The sequence below is a fragment of the Vidua macroura genome, chromosome 2, assembly GCF_024509145.1.
Source record: "Vidua macroura isolate BioBank_ID:100142 chromosome 2, ASM2450914v1, whole genome shotgun sequence".
Classification (NCBI taxonomy): Eukaryota; Metazoa; Chordata; class Aves; order Passeriformes; family Viduidae; genus Vidua; species Vidua macroura.
This window is the reverse complement of record NC_071572.1, coordinates 88,738,781-88,760,569: the sequence shown is the minus strand read 5'-3', so window position 1 is coordinate 88,760,569 and position 21,789 is coordinate 88,738,781. Positions and strand designations below refer to the sequence as shown.

At 37.7% G+C, this 21,789-nt stretch overlaps 1 protein-coding gene across 3 annotated transcripts in view; it reads right to left on the bottom strand.

Moving 5' to 3' along the window:
• DDX10 (DEAD-box helicase 10) overlaps positions 1 to 21,789 on the bottom strand; it is a 152,995-nt gene that overhangs the window by 22,092 nt on the left and 109,114 nt on the right. Inside the window, exons 16-18 of one of the 3 annotated variants that reach the window (XR_008435921.1) lie at positions 17,124 to 17,180; positions 14,576 to 14,703; positions 13,832 to 13,890 (exon numbers count right to left, since the gene is read on the bottom strand). Coding sequence is in view for 2 of the 3 variants with exons in the window: in XM_053971516.1 (XP_053827491.1) it covers positions 14,677 to 14,703; positions 17,124 to 17,180 (84 nt within the window). In the remaining variant the exon portion in view is untranslated. Of the gene's footprint in view, positions 1 to 13,831; positions 13,891 to 14,531; positions 14,704 to 17,123; positions 17,181 to 21,789 lie in introns of those variants that run through there. The other 2 variants (XM_053971516.1, XM_053971515.1) reach the window with 2 other exon arrangements.

Here is a 21,789-nt window from a genome sequence, read left to right as displayed (position 1 = left end):
TCAAAAAGATTTTTCCTAGTTCTCATGAAAGCTAGGAATTTGTAGAGGGGTATTTTCAGATGCTGCTGCTCCTCTAATTACAGAGCAAAACAAAAAGAAACCCTCAATCCTCATGATTCAAATGGAAAGAAACAGATATATAAAATATCTGGTGACAGGTTGAATCTTGAACCTAAGAGCAAAATGTACCCCTGAGGTATGTCTAAAAGACTTTTAAGTTCTCCTCAGCAATATATTCCAACTTCAGTTTCCAGAGGAAGCAGAAAGTCACAAGCAAAATTTAACACTGGAATGTATCACTACTATATTAATGTGAAGGATAAAGAAATTACTTGCTTTTAACTTTAGCCCTAACTTAATGACCTGATTGTGGAAGTTAAACCCATGTATCTCATCCTGATTCTTTTAAATGCACTTTACTGATACTGTTTTTGATAGCCTCTCTGACCACTTGACCATGGAAACAAATGCCATTGGTATGAATCATTTTAATTACTTTTTAAGAGCATTTTCAACTAATAAATCAGTATTTTTGTTTACAGACAGCTGTATTACTACTATTAAGCTACTTTAAAATATTTTTGTACAAGAACATGTAATACAAGAAGATTTTGATTTGGAAAATCCCAGCCTGCTACTGTCCAAATTAATACTTTCTACTTCTTTTGGTAAAATTAAAGTTTATCATCAGATATTAAAAAAAGTAAAACTACATTCAAGTTCTCCTTTCAAAAACATGTTTAAAATAGCTTCCATTAAGTCAAGGCCTTATCTCCAATTGTGCATTAGGACAGAATTTTTCATTTTAAATAGCTTTCAAAGCTACAAGACAGGACAGATGAATAAACTTAGAAAATAGACACACAATGGCCAAAAATTAAAAAAAAAAATCCAGCTGTTCCTCAAACTACTAGATATTGTCTGATGACTATAAAGAATACTCCTATGTAATCTATCCCACTCCCTTTTAAAAGCCATTCCCAGAAAAGGTGACTCAATAAGGATGCCTCACAAACAACAAGAAAGTACCAAATTTCAAGTGGCCTGACTTTCCTGAAGAGTACCAAAGAATCCTCATCCAAAGGAAGAGTTCAGAATATTTCAGGCAAAACAGTAAAATATAAGATACAGCTTCTATCCTCTCCTTCATATGTACTACAGAAGATGCCTCTCTGTATCCAGAGCCTCGAGATTTTTTTCAAGCATTGCAGAGGCATTTTCTATACCTTTGCAATTTGACTCTCCAAATGAGAGTAAAATCTATTACTGACCTTGAATACCATGTTTTTTTCTATTTTGCTGGACTGACACTGTGATGAGCAAACTTTACTGCTGTAATTCAAGGAACAGTGCCATAAAAACACTGGCAGTCAATTAATGAAAAGCTAAGATGGCTATACAGTATTCTAACTGGAAAGGATGAACACATTTACAAAAACACTTATTGTTTTCAAGAAGCCACCATAATCCATATCTACACTTTTAATTATAATCTGCATGCATCTGACAGTTTGTATGGTTCATTGCCAAAAAAGTGACAAAGCTGTTGAAATTCTGATGCCCTCTGTGTAACAATTTGACCTGGAAAACACCTTTGGAAATACCTCTCAACAGTAAGGTGATGTTACCAGCAAGAGATACAGAGATCAGTGGAAACCTGAGTTACCTACAGGTACTGGAACAAAAGCTTGTACCATCTTCACATCATGTATACATTGCAATTTCTTTTTAACTCCATATTTCTATTGTTTCACTTTTTAAAAGCCCTTCAAACAAGAGAGAGGAAGGACTGTCAAGCAAGGAAGCAAGCAAGGAACTAGCATGACGAAAGTGAGAAAACCTGCTCAAATCTCTGCTCCAGCCCTCCCCCCCACCCAAAAAAAAAGAAAAGTCTAAGGAATTTGCTCAATGTGTCCCACTGCTCTTGCCTGCACATGTGAACAGAAGTAAATCCTGATTACAGACTGCTGTGAGGAAAAACAAGCTGAAAGATCACAAGGCACTTAGTACTAGTCACAAGGTCAGCAAAATTTAGAGAATCTAACATAATGGACAACAATTTATTAACTTGTCAAGGTAGCATGCAAGGAAAAGCTTCTTAGAATTCAAAGCTAAATGGCAATTTAAAAATTCAGTCCACGAAGACTTACATAACACTATTTAAAATAACACTTGCATTCACCAGCAATGAGTGTTCTAGAATACCTTCAGTTAGACTTATGGAAGACTCATTTGGTTTAGAAGCTCCTTACAGTAAGAAAGCTGTTCTAAGGCCAGCCTGGAAAATATGAGTAGAGTTACAGAGGATATTTCCTGCTCCTTCACTAAGTTAGATGGTTGGTGGTATTGCAATACAGAAGTAGTTTACCATCCACCTTTGACACAATTTTCCAAAAGGCAACTCGTTACCTTTGCTTACAAATACCATACTTAAAGTGCATGTATTTTAATTACAGTAAAATCACATCTGTAGTGGTTGACAGACAAAGAGACTTCTGTGCTGACATCTTCAGCATTTTACAGCTGCCTAAAAGCAAAAACAGACTGAAAATATTTCCACTGAATGGTGAGGGTAACAGATGAATAGCTCTAGCAGCTATAGATCTACCTAATGTTTCAAGCTTACCAATTAAGAGCCAGGAAGAGAGCAAAAGGTTCTGGAAAGATGCTGTGTGGCTTTCTTTCATAGTGAAACACATCAAGGCAAAAATATCAGGGCAAGTAGCTCATTCTTTTTAATACTGTTTATGACACTATTTCATTCTAGTATTGAGCTTGTGACTCAAATATCTGAAAAATGCTTGAGCTAGAAGTGTCTTTCTGAGGACAGTACTATATTAAGACAACTTCAAACACGCTAAGCATCTTACTGCCAAAGGTAATTTTAGACATCAGTATGCAGAGGGACAAAGCAAGAGTCCTATTCAACATCACCACAAAGCAGAATAAACATGCAAACAAAAAAGCCAAACTTGAAAATTGCAATTTCTTGCTGTGCGTTTGAAACTATTCTCTGGTGCATATTCTGGAGATACTGTTGAAAACAGTTGCAGTTTGCTTTGAGGTCTACATGATATACACTAAGAAAAATTACAGAACTGCCGAACAATTTATGTACAACATAGAGTTTTCGCTATGGCCAAATCATCTTTGTCCAATAGCACATAATTTAAAAATACTCTTCTTTTTGGAATACTTCCACACTTACTAGAAGATGTTTCTAGAGAAGTTGTGGATTCCCCATGAGTGGAAGTGTTCAATGCAAGGGTGGATGGGGCTCTAAGCAACCTGGGCTAGTAGGAGGTGACTCTGCCCATGGCAGTAGAGTTAGAACCAGATGATCTTTAAAGTCTCTTCCAACCCAAACCATTCTTTCATTCCATGATTTCAGCAACCAGGGAAAACCTAACTGCTGCTATCTACTGAAGAAATAGCTTGCTCTTCCTCCTGGGACCCTGCTGTTCAGGCTATAGCCAGAGAACACCCAGAATACATGAAACCAGAAGACTATGGCAGCATTTCTCACACACAGTGAAAGTACAATGTTCATGAGAATTGGTATTTTATCAGTACTATGATTAGTACTATGAGACAGGAAACAACAGAATGATCAGTAGGAGTCACTGTACCAGATCAGAGACAGAACTAAAACTCACTACACAACAACTCAAGCTGGCTAGAAAGCTTACACTGTACTTTGCCTTTCTGTGAAAGTTACTAAAAGAGAACATCAACAAGGATTAAGTGAATCACTCTCCTAGCTTCTACTTGTCAATTAGAAATGCTTCAGCAGATCCTTTCAGACAAGAGCTGCTTATCTTCTACCCCAGCCAGAGGCACTCCCTGTGCACCTGTAAAGTCACTTTGATCTACCTCATTTCTCCAGAGGGACTTACAGACCTGCTCCAAAACTGGCATACCATTCACAGTCTGGAAAAGGCTTCACTAGATATTACCCATAGGTGAACAATGGGTTATTCAGTCAGCCATTATCTTTGTTCTGGCTATTGAGAACAGAACTGAATAAGATTTTTCTGATTCCTCTTGCTAACATAAAAAGCTAAAAATTGGAAGCAGAAACAGAATACTTTAACACGGAAATCCATCCTTATATTCATAGATTTTAAGATGGAAAGCTTCTAGAATAATATAGGTCTCAGATGGCCACAAAATGATCCTTACATTAAGTCAATACCTGCTTATTGAGACAGATCGGATCCTTGGATTATACAGTAACTTATGTATCTTTTATGTATTCTTTTAACAATCTTTTAACAGGTGCAGTGATATTTATACATCTTTTAGGCAGTTTTACAAAGGGATATCCTTCCAGAAGTCTAGAATAGTTTGATGCTACTGTGAATGCTCTTAGTGACAGAAAAAAACCCCAAGCACTTCTATATATGCAGGCTGTATTAATCTTTTTTATGCTCTTTATGTTCCTACCAAGAAGCCTTCTAGGAGTTTAATTCACTCAGTGTCTGACATTCAAATGCAGTTACCAATTTGTAAAATTACAGAATCTGTAAAAATCTGAAAACAATTTCAACTGAAGACTGGGTTTGAAATGCAATGCCTAATGAATTACACACAGAATTGTCTTTCAAATGCCTTTCAGAACAAACAATACAGGAGATTTTCTTTAGCACCTGAAAAACTAATCTCATTGATTTATAGCAATGAATTAAGTATGTCAACTCAAATTACCAGAATTCATATTTTAATTGGTGAATCAGATATCTACACTAATCTCCTGCTCTTTGTCTACATTTAGGTGCTTTCTGAAATTTTTCATTATCATTGACATTATTAATTATGAGAACAGTTAGAAAATTAATTAATTAGAAAACAGTTCAGGATGAACTAGAGCAGGAACTCACAATGATCCCTCACTGACTACCCAGAAAGTGCTTTCAACCCAATGCAGTCAGAGCAGCCCAGTCTCAGAAGAGCAATGGCTGTCTAGCTTTTAATGAATAAACACACATACAGTGAAGTCAGCTTCCCGCAAAGTGCAGCCCCAAGCTTACTCCTCACCTGTGTCCGCATGGCAACTCTGAAAAAGGGAAAACAAATACAGGACCTGTCTTTCTGCCACAGTACAGACAAACTCTGCATTCACTGGCAACAGAGGGAACTGTATGGAATTCCCTTAGAAATATGCTCACAAGAAAATTCCTTTTTGTGATGCAATACTACGACATCAAAAGTCCTTTCACCAACTACATCATACAGTTGAATATTTCTGATAAGCTCCTAAGTAAATTACTTTCAAAGTTAATAAATAATTTTTCTTCCTTTCTTGAGGCTGAAACTGTGATCTGGTCCATCTGTCACGGGATAAATCCGAGCAGCCTGGCCATATCAACCCATTTTAATGACATATCAACTTTTTACAGACTTCAAAACAAATTCTAAATCAATGTTTTTCAGCATGACACCTTTTGCTTTTCTGTGAACTTTGTTTGAGCCACAGTCAGACCTAGCAAATACAGCAAACCTAACTGACAGAATTAAGCATAAATGTGTTGCTTATAAGATCAATCAGACAGCTTCCTATAATCTATTTTTACCTCTTCTAATTTTAGCTCTTTCTTTGCTTTACATTTGTCAGCTGGGTCCCTGTCTTAGGTTTGCATGACAAGGTTTTGGTAGCAGGGGGGAGCTCCTGCTGGCTTCAGAAGCCATCACTGTAGCTCCCCCCTGCTTGACAAAGCCAATGCCAGCCAGCTCCAAGGAAGATCCACCACTGGACAAAATCAAGTCCATCAGCAATGGTGGCAGTGCCTCTGGGATAAAATAGTTAAAGTTAAAGGAAGGAAGAAAAACTGCACAGCTGCAGCTGAAAAGGAGTGAGAAAATGTGAGAGAAACAGCCCTGCAGACACTGAGCACAGAAGGATGGGGAGGAAGTGCCCTGACGTCGGAGCAGAGATTTTCCTCCATTCCATGGTGCCAACCACAGTAAGTCCACCTGCTGCCCATGGAGCTCCATGGGAGAGCAGAGACCCACCTGTAGCCGGTGAAGAACACGAGGTAACAGCAGATGGATGCCTGAAGGAGGCTGTAAACCCTGTGGGAAGCCCACACTCCAGTAGGCTCCTGGCAGATGTAGCAGGGCTCTTGGAATGTGGTGAAACAACTCAAACAATGCCCTGTTTTGCAAGCTATCAGTGGTGGGCTGAGAGGAGGCATCATGTGCCGGGTTTGGTATTGAACTATGCTAAAACCAGTCTGTTTCACCAGCCCCCGACTAAAACCCTGAGAGCGGGCCAAAGACTTGGTAGGGAAGTCCCTAAGATGAGCTGAAGACATATGACTGGCACTCAACCACTTTACACTGTAACAGTCCAGTCTGCTTCCATAGATTGGGTTCTTTTAACATATTCCTTCTTAAAGTGTGTGTATGAAGCTCCCTTCTTTGAAGTGGGAATGTCCCTTCACAGATACTCCTTGTGGCTGAGTGAAAGAGATCTGCCCACAGCTGCTGGTATGGCAAATTACATCAACCTCTATTTAATGACTGTTTCTTTTTGCTAGCTTCAATATAATTGCTTTGACACAGAGCACTATACTATACTAAATGGTAATAGTATTTTTAGCTTTTAAACTGTGTAGTAAATAATTCTGATTAAAATCTTTTATCTAATCACTTGTCATAACAAATAATTCATTTTACATAAATGTATCTGATTTGCCATCTTGAATCCTGTAGGACAAAGTAACTTAAAGCGCTGACAGTGTGAGGCTAAGATCAGATCCAGCCTCACCGAGGCTTTTCTCTGTGAAGGAGTTCAGAAAGGAAGGGAGTCCTCTCTGCACCTCGTGACTCAGTGGGATGGCTCCTCTAGTAAACTTTGTCTGAAGCTCCCCCTCTCACTCACAACAACAGGACCTGTGGCCCCATGGAGAGAGGAGCCCAGACTGGAGCAGGTTTGCTGGAAGGATTTGTGACTCCCATGGGGGATCCACACTGCAGCATCTTGTTCCTGAAGGAACAGGGACCCACGTTGGAGCACTTTCTGAGGAGCTGCAGCCTGGGGAAGGACTCATGCTGAAGAAGTCCATGGAGGACTGTCTCCCCTGGGAGGAAACCCATACTGGAACAGGGGAAGAAGGTGAGGAATCCTTCCGCTAAGGAGGAAGGAGCAGCAGAGTCAATGTGAGATGAACTGACCATAGCCACATTAACAGCCCACTCATCCTGCTTGGGGTAGAGAACTCGGGATTGAAGTTAAGTCCAGGAAGTTGGGAGGGGTGGGGAGAAGGTGTTTAAAGATGTTTTAATTTTCTCATTATCCTACTCTGATTTGGTTGGCTATGACTTAAATTTTTTCATAAACAAAAAGCTTCAGTTTTTATTCATAGAATTATCCTAGGAAGGATGAATTTCATAAATTCTATGCATTTCTTATGTTAGTAAATACCTTGAATAGTTATAATGACCCTTAGCACTACTTTTGTAGATACACAGCCTGCTAGAATATTAGGTGATGGGAAATTAAAAATGCTAGTAACTTTTGGCATTTTTAACAGCATATGAATTAGCAAAGAAAATGGACCGAGATTGTAATTTATTATGAAACTTAATGATCTTTATGAGCTTTCACCTCAAATAGCCACTCATGTACCTCATGTAAATATACACTTACTGTGACAGTAATTATTCAATCACCGTCCCTTGTCCACCCACAATTTTTCTTGCTGAAAATTTCAAAGCCTTGGCAGATTGTTCAAAAAGAATGAAGACAGGAGAATAAGATACTTGTATAAACCAGGTGTAATCCTATTACATGCTGCTGACTGCCTTACTGACATATGCTCAACTTACCTTACTATCGGTCATAACGGTTTGCTTTTCAAAGCTGCTTATAAGAAAATTCTACTTATTTGTAAGTATTTTCCTTAAAGTATGAGGAAGGACCAGTTGTCAATCTACCAAAATTCCCACCATGGCAAACTGTGAGAAAGTAAGCAATTCCTCATACACATGCAGCTCCAGCTGTAGGAACACATCTACACTCTGCAAACCTGGGACCTGGACACTGTAAAAGTGGTGCCTCCACAAGAACACTCCAGGACCTCCACCACAGAGAAGACCAGAAGAAAAAGGGCTAGCAGGATGCTGCAGGACCTATATGGTAGTGACTTTATTTCTACTTATGTCTCTCTCTTTCTCTTCACCCCCCACTCTTCCCTGTACCTCACATTTACTGTTAAATAAAATCTGTATTCTTGACCTTGGAATATGGTCTTGTTTGCACCTTCATTTGGACAAGGCATCTTTTAAAACCTGAATCCTAGCAATGGCCCAGCAAAATATTACCACTATATATTCATTTGAAGGAATGTCAGAAAAATATGAGACCTTACAGTATGAAGAAAACAAAACTAGCAAAAAAAGCCCATCAAAACTTTTCTCTAAAAATACTGAGCACATTTCCTAAGGCTTTGCTACTAGATGATGCTATTATCTTTCTTCCTGTTATTCCCCTTTGCTTCCCCTCTTGGTTTCCCCACAGCAGAAAGTAACCAAATAGAAGCAATAGCAGCTTGAAGTTAGATCTTTCAAAAGAAACAGAAAACAGGATAAAGAAGCAGCAAGAGATAATAAACCTGTAAGTCCACAAAAAATTTCATGAAAGACCAGAGGAAAAACAAAACAAAACAATACAAAAAAGAGTGAAAGGACTTAGAGAAAGGCCTTAAAGAAAAGGAACACTGAGGGAACTAACACAGAAAGACCCAGGTCCTAATGGACTCCATATACAAGATGGAGCTTCATTTGGGGGAAGTATGGGCTTACCAGATTTCCCATGAGGTATTAAATAATCACGTGTTAGTTACTAGCTTGGCATTTCTTATTAACAAACTGCTTGGTTTATCAATGCAGCTGATAGTGTGAAAGAACAGAAAACTTATTAAAATCTCTGCACACCGTGGTAAAAAAAGATATTGCACTACTCCTGATCTAATATATTTGTCATGGGAGGACTGACAAAACAATAAATTTTTAAAAACTCTGGAAAAACTGTATTTGAGAGAACAACCAAGAACTTTTTCTCTCTTTTAATGCTCACTTAAGATTCAGCATAAAGCAACTGGAATCCTGGTGACTGCATGACCCCAGAGCATTCTGAAGAAACAACCATCAGAAGAATTTTAAGATGTTGGTAACTGCAGCATTATCAGTCAGAATGCAGATAATGGTTTTCTGATTGCCCAAATCAATTTTCATCACTAGCAGCAATTACAACTGCTATAGCAGACTACGTACAATACTGCAAGTAACACATTCCAAGAATATAAATGGGGGGATGCTGAGAAAACAGAACTGCTTAATTTAAAACTAAATACCATTGCATGCTGCATGAAGATGTCATCAAAACACATCTGAAAGATTACCCCTGCTCATCAGCCAATTAACTCATTCTGAAGTTCACATCTGAAATATGGAGCAAAGTAGAACTCCTGCATCTGAAGTCTATGATCTAAGAAAGTTTCAAACACATAAGGAAAGCTGCAAAGCAGCTCAGAATACTACCAGAACAAACCAAGGTGAAAAATAAATAAGTTTGACCTATCTCATACAGCTTTCTTGTGAAATGGAATCATCTGCACAGTATTTATATGGATAGAATTGAGGAATGTGAATACACCTGGCTTTTCACAACCGAACAGGAAAAGACCTTTCAATCCAGAGAAAATACCCACTTCCCAAATAAACGCTTTGTGTGAAAACTACTGTAAGCCTAAGGTCAGTATGTCTGCCTTGGCTGGAGTTTCCCACTTCTTCAGGATTATGAGCAGAGGTGGAAAAGAGGGTGTAGATCTCCAGAAGTTCAGTTCCAGGCAATTTTTCTGTACTGTGTTGATTATGGTATCAAAAGACTGTGGTCAGCCAAAGGCAAGAAGAACTCCACGCTAATAAACAACGATTTGCTGTTCCAAACATGTATGGAACACAGCAAATGAGCTTGGAGTAACAGCTTTAAATTTTGTGCTTTAGAGGGAGAGAAATTTCAAATACTGGTTACTAAACACTATTAAGGAGTAACACAGAGCAGATAAAAAAAATGAAGTATCATTATTTTCCTATAGTGGTCTATTTACTAAGATGAAAATGCTCAAAGAAAGGTTTATAACATTTTAGAACAGCTTTATTTTTTTTTTCTTCTTTTCATACTGGTGGATCTGTTGCTCCAGCATTGTCTATTGCCTCTTACTCCTTGGCCAGAGTCAGGGAGGACTAAAGCCATCTTCCATGTTCTGCTCAGAGACTACTCAGGAGGGTGTTAAATCAGTGAAGAAACTGAACAAGAAATTTTGGAAGCCAGGAAGAAATGATACCACTGTGTAAGACTAGCAGAGCTCCTGAATTGCTTTCCCTGTGCTCCAGCACACTGCCATTTGCAGGCAGAAACCCGATGGTGGAATCCTGCTCCTAATATTCACAAAGACAGGCAAAGAGTAAAAATGAAGCGGAGTAATATCTACCTCCTTTGCTCTAAAGAGGGGTGGATCTGAAGCAGCAACTCCAGTAAACACTCACTTCTGTGCTGAACCCCATCCAAGAGTTTTGGTGGAATGCTGCCAAAGCATTCCTCAATTCTACAACTACCAAGAGTTATTAGTAACTATATTATACAAATAAATTATTACAACGTAAGTAATGAGGAAGAGTGAAATGCATACTTATTCAGTTTGCAATTTTCATAGCCTAAACTTTCAGTGAGAAAACCTGTTTCTTTTGCGCCCCAAAATGCCAATTTTATTGTTGATTCTGAAATAAATAAAATTGTGTAGTCTTTAACACATTGAAAGCTCTGAAGCCCAGAAGTTGTCTCCAAAACCTCCGTTCCAATCAAACTTACACAGACATTCTAAAACCAAAAATTTTTCCTGAAGAACAACAAATTAAACTGTGTCATATTCCTGGAGTCTACTGGAGAAATTTCATCAGTATTGCCCTAGAAATTTTAAGCAATCATTTACAATCAAGTAAGACAATAACTTTTGTGCTCCCTAACATGCCAGAAATCCTGTTACTCTGCTCTAAATAATCCATATTACATATTTCATCAAAAGCTCCCCTAGAACTGCAAGGCAGTTCTATTAGAAAAAGACCCCAATTAGAAAAAGACCCCAAAAGTTTGAAGAAAAAAGAAGCTTTCTCTCTTCACCATAAATGTCCAAGTGAACACAAAACAAGGAATAAGGTATAGGTATATCAGTGGCAATGAAGATGCACTTGTGTTGACCCACTGTGCATCTACCTCATCCCAGCAGATCTTCAGGGAATAGGAGAGTATTTGCAAGGTCCACAGTCCCACTACTATGCTTCTGTGTCAGGTGTACAAAGAAATCACCTCAGTGACAGGTGAAACATCAGCTTTTGGCATGTAGAGCAAAAAATCTCATCTCATACCACATATTATTAAAAATAAGTTGTGAACATTATACTCACAAAATTCAATTGCCATAGCCATGGTCAATTAGTTTAAATGGTCAATCTGATAAATATGTTTGAAATCCTCAGTGTGCTGTTGGATGCAATGAAAAGGTTTACAGAAGCATGGGTAATTGGCAAATCAATCCATCAGAATCCTTACTTGTAACTTGTTCAGGGTCACAACACTGAAATATTGGTTTAATCATAGAAATTATTAATTGCAGAAAAGACAGGATGTATTACAGCTTTACTTAAAGCAATTCAATTGTTATATTAACTGGAATCAATGTTGTTTTCAAAAAGCAAAATATAGGTAACATTTCCATACAGGCATATAATACCCATTTTCAAATATTAACTTAAAATACTGTACGATACCTTGATTTTAAAAAAATGCTTCAGCATACAAGTAGTTCAGAATCAGGAATTCATTTTCCATTTCACAACTTGACTTTGAAATGAAATTACTAAATTAGTATGTTAACATGTTGATACGCCAAATTACTCTGTTTATTCACAGAGCTTCTCAAGGAAATTCAAAACACTCAAACCTTGCATTGAATAAATAGAGCTACTTACAGCTTTTGGATATGTGTCCAGAACACAAGAGTTAACAGACCAGAATTTCTTCTAAACTAAGGTTAATGAGATTGTTTTAAGAAACAAGTTTGACTTATTAAAAGGGATCAAATTGACATGGTAATTTCAGTTGTAAGCTCCTCACACTAAACAAACTCCCAGTTTTTGTAGAAGAACATGACCTCATTTTTTGCTGTTCTTTGTGGTTTTCAGAGTCAAAAATAATTATTGATGAAGAATAATTTTAAGTTCTGAGGCTACTCCAGCACAACACAACTCTCTCCTCCTTAAGAACAAACTCCACAATCTCAACATCCTCCAGACCATCAGAATGATCTGGTCCTGAAACCCTGCTCTAGCTCCAGAAATCACAGGGAGCTAAAGCAATGCCTCCTCAATACCATCCATGAGAGGGTCATGAGAAGTGACCAGAACAATGCTTCTTCATCATTAACCACCATGAGACTTTCACAAGAAAACTGTGACCCCAGTGATCAAGGGGATTTGGGAACCTGGATTAATAGGAGAGACAAACCAAATTCCTCCTTTACTCCTGTAAACCTCTTTTTCACACTGAAATTACTGTTCACATTCACAATGAATCCAGTGTCTCCAGCCTAAGCACAAGCTGTGGGCTAGATCTCAAGAAAAGGGAAATTCAAGGCAGAAGCAGAGGTGATATAAACACAGTAACTACAGGAATTATCCACAATGGATGAAGAATTTTCACAATATTGTGAAGTGTGTATTTCTATCAGCCACACCTACTCAAGGGATTTGACTTCTCCCTTCCTGTTTAAATTTTCCTACATGTTGCAAAGATTTCTTGAGCTACATTTGGCAAGTCTATCTCAAATTCCACAAGGGGGGATGCTGGAGATTAAAACAAAATGGTGTGTTTAAGCATTTTTCTGGTTAAAATCTCAACAGAGTATGGTACAAGGCACAGAAAAGAGAATGCTATATTGAGCATTACAGCTTGCAGTGATGTGATATAGGCAGGTATCAATGCCTGAATCTGCCATATCTTTGAGCATATGCCCCTTGTTCACCCATGTGTTTTTTGTAGATGTGCTCACAGCAGAAAGATTCATTGTGACTCTCAAAAATCTTAAATTATATATATATAGTATATATTTTGTAAAATCTCATAAGCAAGCACTAATTCCTGTGGGAACAGCAAAATATATTAGGGAGAGAACAGGAGAGAAAGGGAGGAGAGAAGTTAAAGCATATTTATTAACCTGCTGATGCTGTTGATCTTTTAATGTTCTATAATTATTCAGCAAGCATTCATTCCTGAGAAAAAGCACCCCTGACAACCGAGCTCTTGGATTTCTTCTACAAGTCAGTTTTCCAGCTGGGTAAGAATCGCCATCTTCACTTTTGTCCAGTGAAAATAGGAAAAAACAGTAAGGAGTATGTCTCAGTAAGGACTATGTGTTCAAGCTGGATTTCTCTAAGTTTTCAGCAGGCTACATTTTTCTTATGGACCTTAGATAAACAGCTTTTGCTCTGCTAGTCAAACTTTTTCAGGTTTTTGTTTTGCTTTGGACACCAGCATGGTGTAACTGCTACAGGACTGCCAAAACCTGAATCAGTGCACTGAACTGTCATGACTGAGCAAGTTTTACCTCCTGACACTGCTTACAGATGACTTCCAAATTATTTCTAGCAGACAGCAATCAGTGACTTCTTTTAGGGACCAGGTATCACTTCCTGCCCGCTGCTGGGAGCTGATAGTTGAGGATCACCTAACACATCAGTGCTGGGCAGGGAACAGCACCTTCTCCTGACTCCTGCTCTGCTCTCTCCTGCTGAAGCACAGACCTGTTTAGCTGCTCCCAGAAAATTCCTTTCCTACAAAAACAATTTTTTTTAAAAGAAATCAACATCTTCCTCACTTCATAATTCTCAACACATCAGTAGTGCTCTAAGGCATCAGGGTAGCAAAATACTAAAATCACTAAAGGAGAAATACAGTCCTGTTTAGCTTCACTGCAGCTAACAGTTGCTAGCAGGGCAAGGACCTTTAAATACTGGTTGAAGCCTGAAAGTACTTTAAATAGATTAAGAAATCTGTATGTATAGATATATACACTTTACTTCTTGCTCAAAGACTACTTCTTGCCTAATTTTCTCCAGACTCTCTTCAAGTAAACAGTATTGAAATTTGTTGGAGGGTTTGAGGACTATAATTTAATCAGTACTGAGTGAGGAAAAAGTATGTGCTTCTTTTAATCTTAAAACATTTCATTTGTAAATATCACATCAAGTTCTCAAAAAAATGGGAGACAATTAAATATCTTAAGATTATTAAAAAAAAATCAAAACCCTAAATTTCCAGTTTTTCTTCAATAAGAACATATGAGAAGACTTCTTTTATCTGTTTTCAGAGCGTTTTGCATGAAAATTTATTTAATGGTCATAAATACCTAGAAATACTTTCTCCAAAGCATCCTTTAACAGTCTTCACTTCTTACTTAGTTTATTTATTACATGGAGATTTATCCAAGGTGGAGTCAATAACACTGCAGCTACCTACTCATCTAATCTCCTGCTCAGGCACACTCAGCAGAGCGTGCCAAAATCTGGTTAGTCAATTCCAGTTGCAGCAAGCCTGGCCTGTCCCAGCATGATAAAGGCTCAGCAAAATCTTCCCTGCAATTGCTCCTGCAGCACCAGAGGAAAAGAGAGGACATCCTTCCCTCCTGTAATTTTTCTTCACTTTTTTTCCCCTAAATTCACAAAGAATTATTATTTAATACTAAGAATGGGAAAGTAAATTTCTTTTTTGGTCATGTCAAACCTGGCAGGCTGTGTACTAGTGAAAGACAGCAAAATAATACTTTGTAACCCAAGGAGTTTGTAACCTGAGGAAGATAGTTAATAAAACAAACAAGAGGATAAAGCAGATAGATGTGAAAAACAAATTATGACCACAGCTGCTCCTAAGTGACTGGCTACTCATAATTGTTGATCTAGTCCTTTTCTCCAGCTGCTAAACTGCATTAACATGACTAAAAATACCTTTTCTACTTTTTTGGCTCTCCTTATTGCTTTCCCTTTCAAGAAAACATTACTAATTACCAAAGGAGTAGCGTATGGCAAAGTGGGTCACAAGCCATATTATGAAAGTACTAGTGAAAATGTTAACATTTTTTGAACTTCTGATTTAGGGAGCATATATTTTCTAAACTGGTTTATGTTCCAATAGTTTCTGTGTTTTACCATTTCCTCCTTCTTTATTCCCCTGGGTATCATGTACAAGCTGCTTGAGTCATATCCCACACACACTATGGAGAATTTAAACTACTATGGCCTCGAGTCTAAGATCCTGAGAAGCAGGCAGTGCTCTTAATTAATTCCTCAGACACCCAGCAGACAGAAACTGGCACCTTTATCTACTGTCTACTGCTCCCTTCCACTTCCAGGCGTGAACATCCCAGGTCCAAGCTGGCAGCCTTTCCCAGTGGAAGCATTTTCCCTGAAATGAGCCACACTGAAAATGACAGGACTTGGCTGCACAGAGTTCTGGCAAGAATAGCCTCTAAACAACAGAAAAAGCCCAACAGTTTTCATCAAGGAGACATGTCAGCTCCCGGGGCTTGCACTTTATTGCAGAGTGTGAGACAAGTGCTTCCGGAATAAAATGAAATCAAAGCAATAGCAGGTTTGCACAGCTGGTACCCTCAAGGAGAGAGAGCATGTGCCAATCTCACACCAGACCAGCAGTAGTAAATCAGCTTTCCAAATGCAAGTCCTGCACAGAGGAGAGGCAGGAGTGCATAAAATTGTGGGCTTGGGGCTAAGATTCCACATTTAACCCATACCATGCCCATGGACAAACAACCCTCCCCAAACACAAACCATTTCTCAACAGGGATAAGCTTCATTCACTTTCCAATAGCATTGACAGATTAATTCACTTGGCCAAAAACAGGATAGGAGATGTACATCAGCAAGCAGATAATTTTGAAAGAAATGGATTTCTTTCCACAGCTGCTGAATGACATTCTATTCCCTAAAAAGAGGCAAAAATTAACAAGCAGTATTCATGAATGTGATACAGCTTGATTTGATAAATGTTTTCTCCCTTTATTAAGATGTTTGTTAATTATTCATTCCATAATTTTCCTAAAATGCTTGCTAAATGCATTAAAAAGTATGCATCTTTATACATTCAATTACAGGCAGAAAATTTCTATTGCTTGATTGAGGAGTCATGATGCCAACAGCTCTCATAGCTTGCCATCTTTGAAGGCAGAATCGTACTTAAAACTGAGAGTAACTAGGCTTTTCATCTGAAACTGTAATTACTTTCCACTTCAGAATTACACAATGGAGCATCTTCCTATGCTTAAGCCTCCTAGAGCACAGCCAGCTTGCAAAAATCAGACAAAGAACATTATCGATTTTCTCAAAGGAGTAAGATATTTGCTGACTGTCAAGAAGAAACTGTAACTATTCATGTGTAGCAGAAGTAGATGCAGTGTCACACACCACCCTGTCCATATTCCAGAAATCACTGCAGCTGAATGAAACCTCAGTTTATTGCAAACCAAGTAACATGAAAACGTAGAATAGCCTCTGGGAAATTAGTAACAAATACATGAAGGAAAGGATAACACAGGTTTTGTTTGGGGTAATGAGGGGAAGGAATGAACTTCAATGTAAATACTTGCTATTTAAAAAAAAAACTTCAACAGAAAAAGGTTGGAGCGAGATTTGGCACATAAAAAAATAAACTCACTGCCTACAAATTATAAACATGACCCAAGTGAAAGAAAAAAATGGTATCAGTACTTCAGCTGAAATTGCAGCTCACCTGATATACATAATGAAGAGGATGAAATTCCAAAAGGTTTCCATACATTTTATATATTTATACATAAACAAACACATATATTCATGCCTTATCAGAATCCTTCTTTACCAAGTTATTAGAACCACATGAGAGCAAGGGAGCGAACAAACAATGCCTTTAAAGAGCAGTTAATCACAACACTGTTTATTAAAGAAAGGAATGAAACAATTGAAAAACCATTTCAAACCTCAACCAGTAGCTTGATCAAAACAACAGAACTCCTTACCTGTGCATTCTTATTCCTGGCTTCTCTCCTTGCTGCTTTTTCTTTTAGCCTCTTCTCCTGAAATAAACAAGATGTACAGTTTTAAAGAAAAGTCCGGCACTGTTTAGGGTTTTTTTAAAATATTTTAAGATTAATGTTGAGCCATCTAGGTTTTTTTAATGTACACATGTTAGACTGGTGGTATTCACCCTACATGTTACTGAAAAAAATAAATGAAAGATCTGTATAAGACACTATTCATCCTTCTTGCTCTTAAAGGAAATCATAAAACTACAAGAATGATTGAAGCTCATATTTTTATCAAGACGTATTACTCTTAAAGGAATAATGCAGTTGAGTAATTTAACAGAGCTAGTATTCGTCTGTAAAATAAGGTAGTTAAAATGATACTAAGCAATCCAATTTTTCTTATTTCTCAGTGACTTAAAATGAAATCAAAGCCACTTAAACTAAAATGAAACTTTTCCTAACTTCAGAATTGCTAAAGTAACTGGGGAGTGACAGCTAAAACATCTTCTCCCTTTCATATCTCCATTACCAACAAGCACCTTACAAAAGCATTTGCTTAGTAATTGCATTGATTCAGAAACCATAATAAAGTTCTCCTAACCAAAATGATTCTGCTACAGGAAAATTATCTAAATGCAGTGATAAAACTTATCCAAAGGTGCCTGCTAGATCTGTCAGCATACAGAAGTGCCCAAGATATTTAAATCAAATTACATTTATTGCTGCTTGTTTTGTTTATTCTTACACCAACTGAAGTATTAGCTCTATACTGGCAGGTCCTTGTAATTGAACATCCTTTAAATTCTTTATTTCATGAGGAAAAGACAGAAATTCAAGTGAGAGCACATCCTCTAGAAAAGCACATGGCTCCCTCTTTTTATCTTAGTGATCCTGATGACATTGGTATTGAAACTCTTTCATGCTAGCATAAAAATGTTTCTGAAATACAACTCAGTTTCTCTGAGCAATATAGGCCACCCTGGCATCAGCACATTTAGACTCAAGTCCACATAAAAGGAGACATTAACATCAGTCCAGGGTCAGCACTTCAGCACAGAGAAGGCTGAATTGCAGTTACATATCAGCTCACTCATGGGAGTAATGACAGAGCTACAGCTTCAGCAGTCCTGGTGCCATTTCATCACAATGATGCTGCCAAAACATATTGGTGGGTATCACACAAAGTTGTTCAGAAAAGCAGTGTTTGACTGCAGACGTGGGAAAAGGAGAACACAGCCACCAAGATTTTCAAAGTTGGTGTCTAAATTCAGGGCCTTTTGAGACATTTGCCAGGTATGTGCCATTTTCTATTCTTCCAATTGCCCAAACTACAGAAGTGTTAGCTTATTTTCAAAATACCTTTCTGTGTAAGTCAGCCTCTTCCCTCCAAATCAAAATGAAACAATTCCCCAACATTTTGTGCAAAGCTGTCTGACTCAAACAACTCAATACACTCAAGAATTACATGCCAGGGCCTTTAATGCATGCTGGGAAACAAAACAAAACAAAACAAAACAAACAAACAAAAACCAAACAAAAATAAAAAACAAAGAGCCAAAACAAACAAAAACAAACAAACAAAAACCAACCAAAAAAACCAACACACTACTGTAGACAGATACCACACAGCTGCCTTATTATTTTAAGTACGTTACAGTATCAAAAAGAAAAAAAAAGGTAGGGGGGGAAGAGAGAGAAAACAAAATTACATTTAAGGCCACAAGGGTATTATACCGGACAACATAAGCCAGGACCAACTACTGTCTGGACTACATGCAGTTCCTCCAACAAGGTAGACCTATGCATCATGGTCATAACATGATCATCCATGTTACAATTCCTTCTCTCCCAAGTCAAATTTATATAAGTTTCTGACCCCTTTAACTAATGCTTTTCTAATTATTTACTTGTGTTTTTCATTTCCTCTACTTTAACTGGTTTAGCTGTACATTCTCCACTCTTTGGGGTAACCATTGGGGTTCTCTCATTTTTCTGCTAAAATTGTGGTAATATTCAAACTTTACCCCTCAAAAACAGAGAACACAGGTAGAAAGTAATACACCATATGTTAAAAAGCAGCTTTTGACTTGGGACAGTCTAGAAAATTTTGGATAGAAAAATTCTGATAGAAAAATTCTATGGTGTATGAAATGTGTTTTAACTACAGCTACAGGCTTGAGCAAATATAGCAGCAAAGTTCCTGCTCAAGGGATTTGTAACAGACCACTGAGAAGACAGCTATGAAAGCAGAAGATTGACATAAGGACACAGAAGAGGAGTACACAGGCAGCATTATAAGCTATAGTCTCTAAAGGACAGTGAAGATACAAAAAGATTCTAAAGTTAATAGGTCCAGAGACTGAAATAAGGAGCACAAGAGAAAAACAAGACAGAGAAGCAATCACCAGGAGATGCTGTCAAGATTTGCTCTTTTTTTTTTTTCCCCAAGCAGTGGGGAGAGAGGGTTTGGATACTTGTCAGTGAAAAATAAAAGCAGATTTTGCAGAGGGTGCTGGAGCTAGGAGTGCATTTCAGAGGACAATGTCCTAATCAGGCCAGCTTCTGCTGCTTGACACTAACACACTCTGAACAACACTGGGCATTCACAGGGCCACAGGATCATTCCAACTGGGAAGAACATCAGGAGGTCTTTGGTCCAACCTCCTGCTCACAGAAGAGTCAGCTCTGAGGTGAAGTCATGCTGCACAGGGCTTCATCCAGCCATGCCAAAATCCCAAGGCTGGAGACTGCACATCATCTCTGGTCAGCCTGTGCCACAGCCTGACTGCTCTCACACAGAAAAATTCCTCATAAATCCACGCTGAATCACTTGTTTTAACTTATGGCCATTGTCAGAGGTTTTGGTCCATTTCATTTGTGACATGTTAATATACTAATCTGAACAGTCAAGTGAAAAGCCACGTAGAAATTTCAGTGTATTCCACAGATGTATTTACAAACCAGGTTCTATTCTGACAAAAATATATAATTCACTATACATCTAATTTCCACAAACCCACACTGGCTAGTATTATATTCTTTTCATTTAGTTTTTCATTAATAGTATTATACACCTTAGAGACCTTCTTGGTCAGCTTTTAAAACTTACTGCAAATTCTCTTTTTTTTTCACCACTCTTACAAAGCTACTTAAAAAGGATGGTTATAACTTCAGTAATCAAAGTGATGAAAATTTTTAGTCATCAACATGTAATATGGTTAAATCACTTGGCTTTAAAGAAGAGTTGCAAACCTTCTATCTTTTTTTGCACTAGAACAGACAACAGAAACAGCTCTGCCTAAAAGGAGCCCAAACCATGGAAAAGGTTGTGTCTAATATATGGAAGAACTACTCACTGTTCTTAACCGTGAAGCTAAGAAGTCTTACATTGGCTTCTTTTCACATGTAATCTCCCCCTCCTTCTACTGTTGGGTTTTAAAACAAAAACTCATGTAATTCTTAAAACTCCAACACAATTAAATAAATATTCTAACATTTACATTCCATGTTCTCAACTTGAGACAGAAAAATAATGACTAGTAGCATGGAAGCTCTCTCTAGCTGGTGAGGTCAGGAATATGTGAAAGACACATTAATAGAGAGCTTAAACCCCAAGTTTTTAGTTATAAAAAAGTTAAGTCCAGCAATTTTGAGAGTTCTTTCCTCCCAAAGGAAATCCCCTCTTCCTTGGACTCTCTTCTTTCTACATTTAAGAGTTCATTTTACATTGTACAGAGGTTTTACTGCAATATAAAAAAAATACAGTGTTTATTTTTGTTATTTCTATTAAGAACAGTTTTGTTTCATACAGTAATTTTTCTCTTAGCTTTTTTCATGTGTAAAAAATTTATACAATAAAAGTCTCCTTTCTTTCTTTTAAAAAAACTTATGCGTAGGTCAGATTTACATTCAATAAATTCTTTTAGCTAGTAACAAGCTGTTGTTTTTCACTGACCTCTTTTATTTCGTTACCTGAAGGCAAATAGAAGTTTCACTCAACAAAACTAATGCATATTATGGCATATTCAGCTCTCAGAGCATTAAAAACGCTTGTGGCAAATATATTTCCTGGAAAAATTTCATGCTCATCTGAGTCCTCTGAAGTCTTTTTATTTAAATACTCAAGAACTCCCTTAGGTTTTGATCCATCATTTTAACAATAGACTTTTAGTAACTATTCCTTTACATACCATAATTTGGAGCTACCAATCCATTCTAATTAACAGCTGAGGTAATGGTCTACCACACAACAGATCTTCACAGCTGACCAAGCTCTGGAACAAATCACTCCATTGCCTGGAAAAATCTGGCTGTCGTTTGCAAATACATGTTGGTCAATACTGGAACCTTGTCTGGGTATCCAACTAGCTCTTGTTATTTTAGTGGGACACAGGTAAATTCAGTCAGTTGTGCTACAGAAAACACAGAGTTGTTCAAAAGTTCAGAGTAGCTCTCATACAGTGGTATCGCCATAGTTAAGGGCTGGTTTCCACCAAAATTTTGAAGTACAAACGTGCTCTGGAAACTGACTTAATAAACATGTTTCCCACATTTTTCTTCTCCAAGCTTGAATTGTTTATATGCTCATGGCTCATTGCTATATTTATATTGCTATGTAGCTTAATAGTCTCCTTACAGAGAGTAGAAAACCATCTAC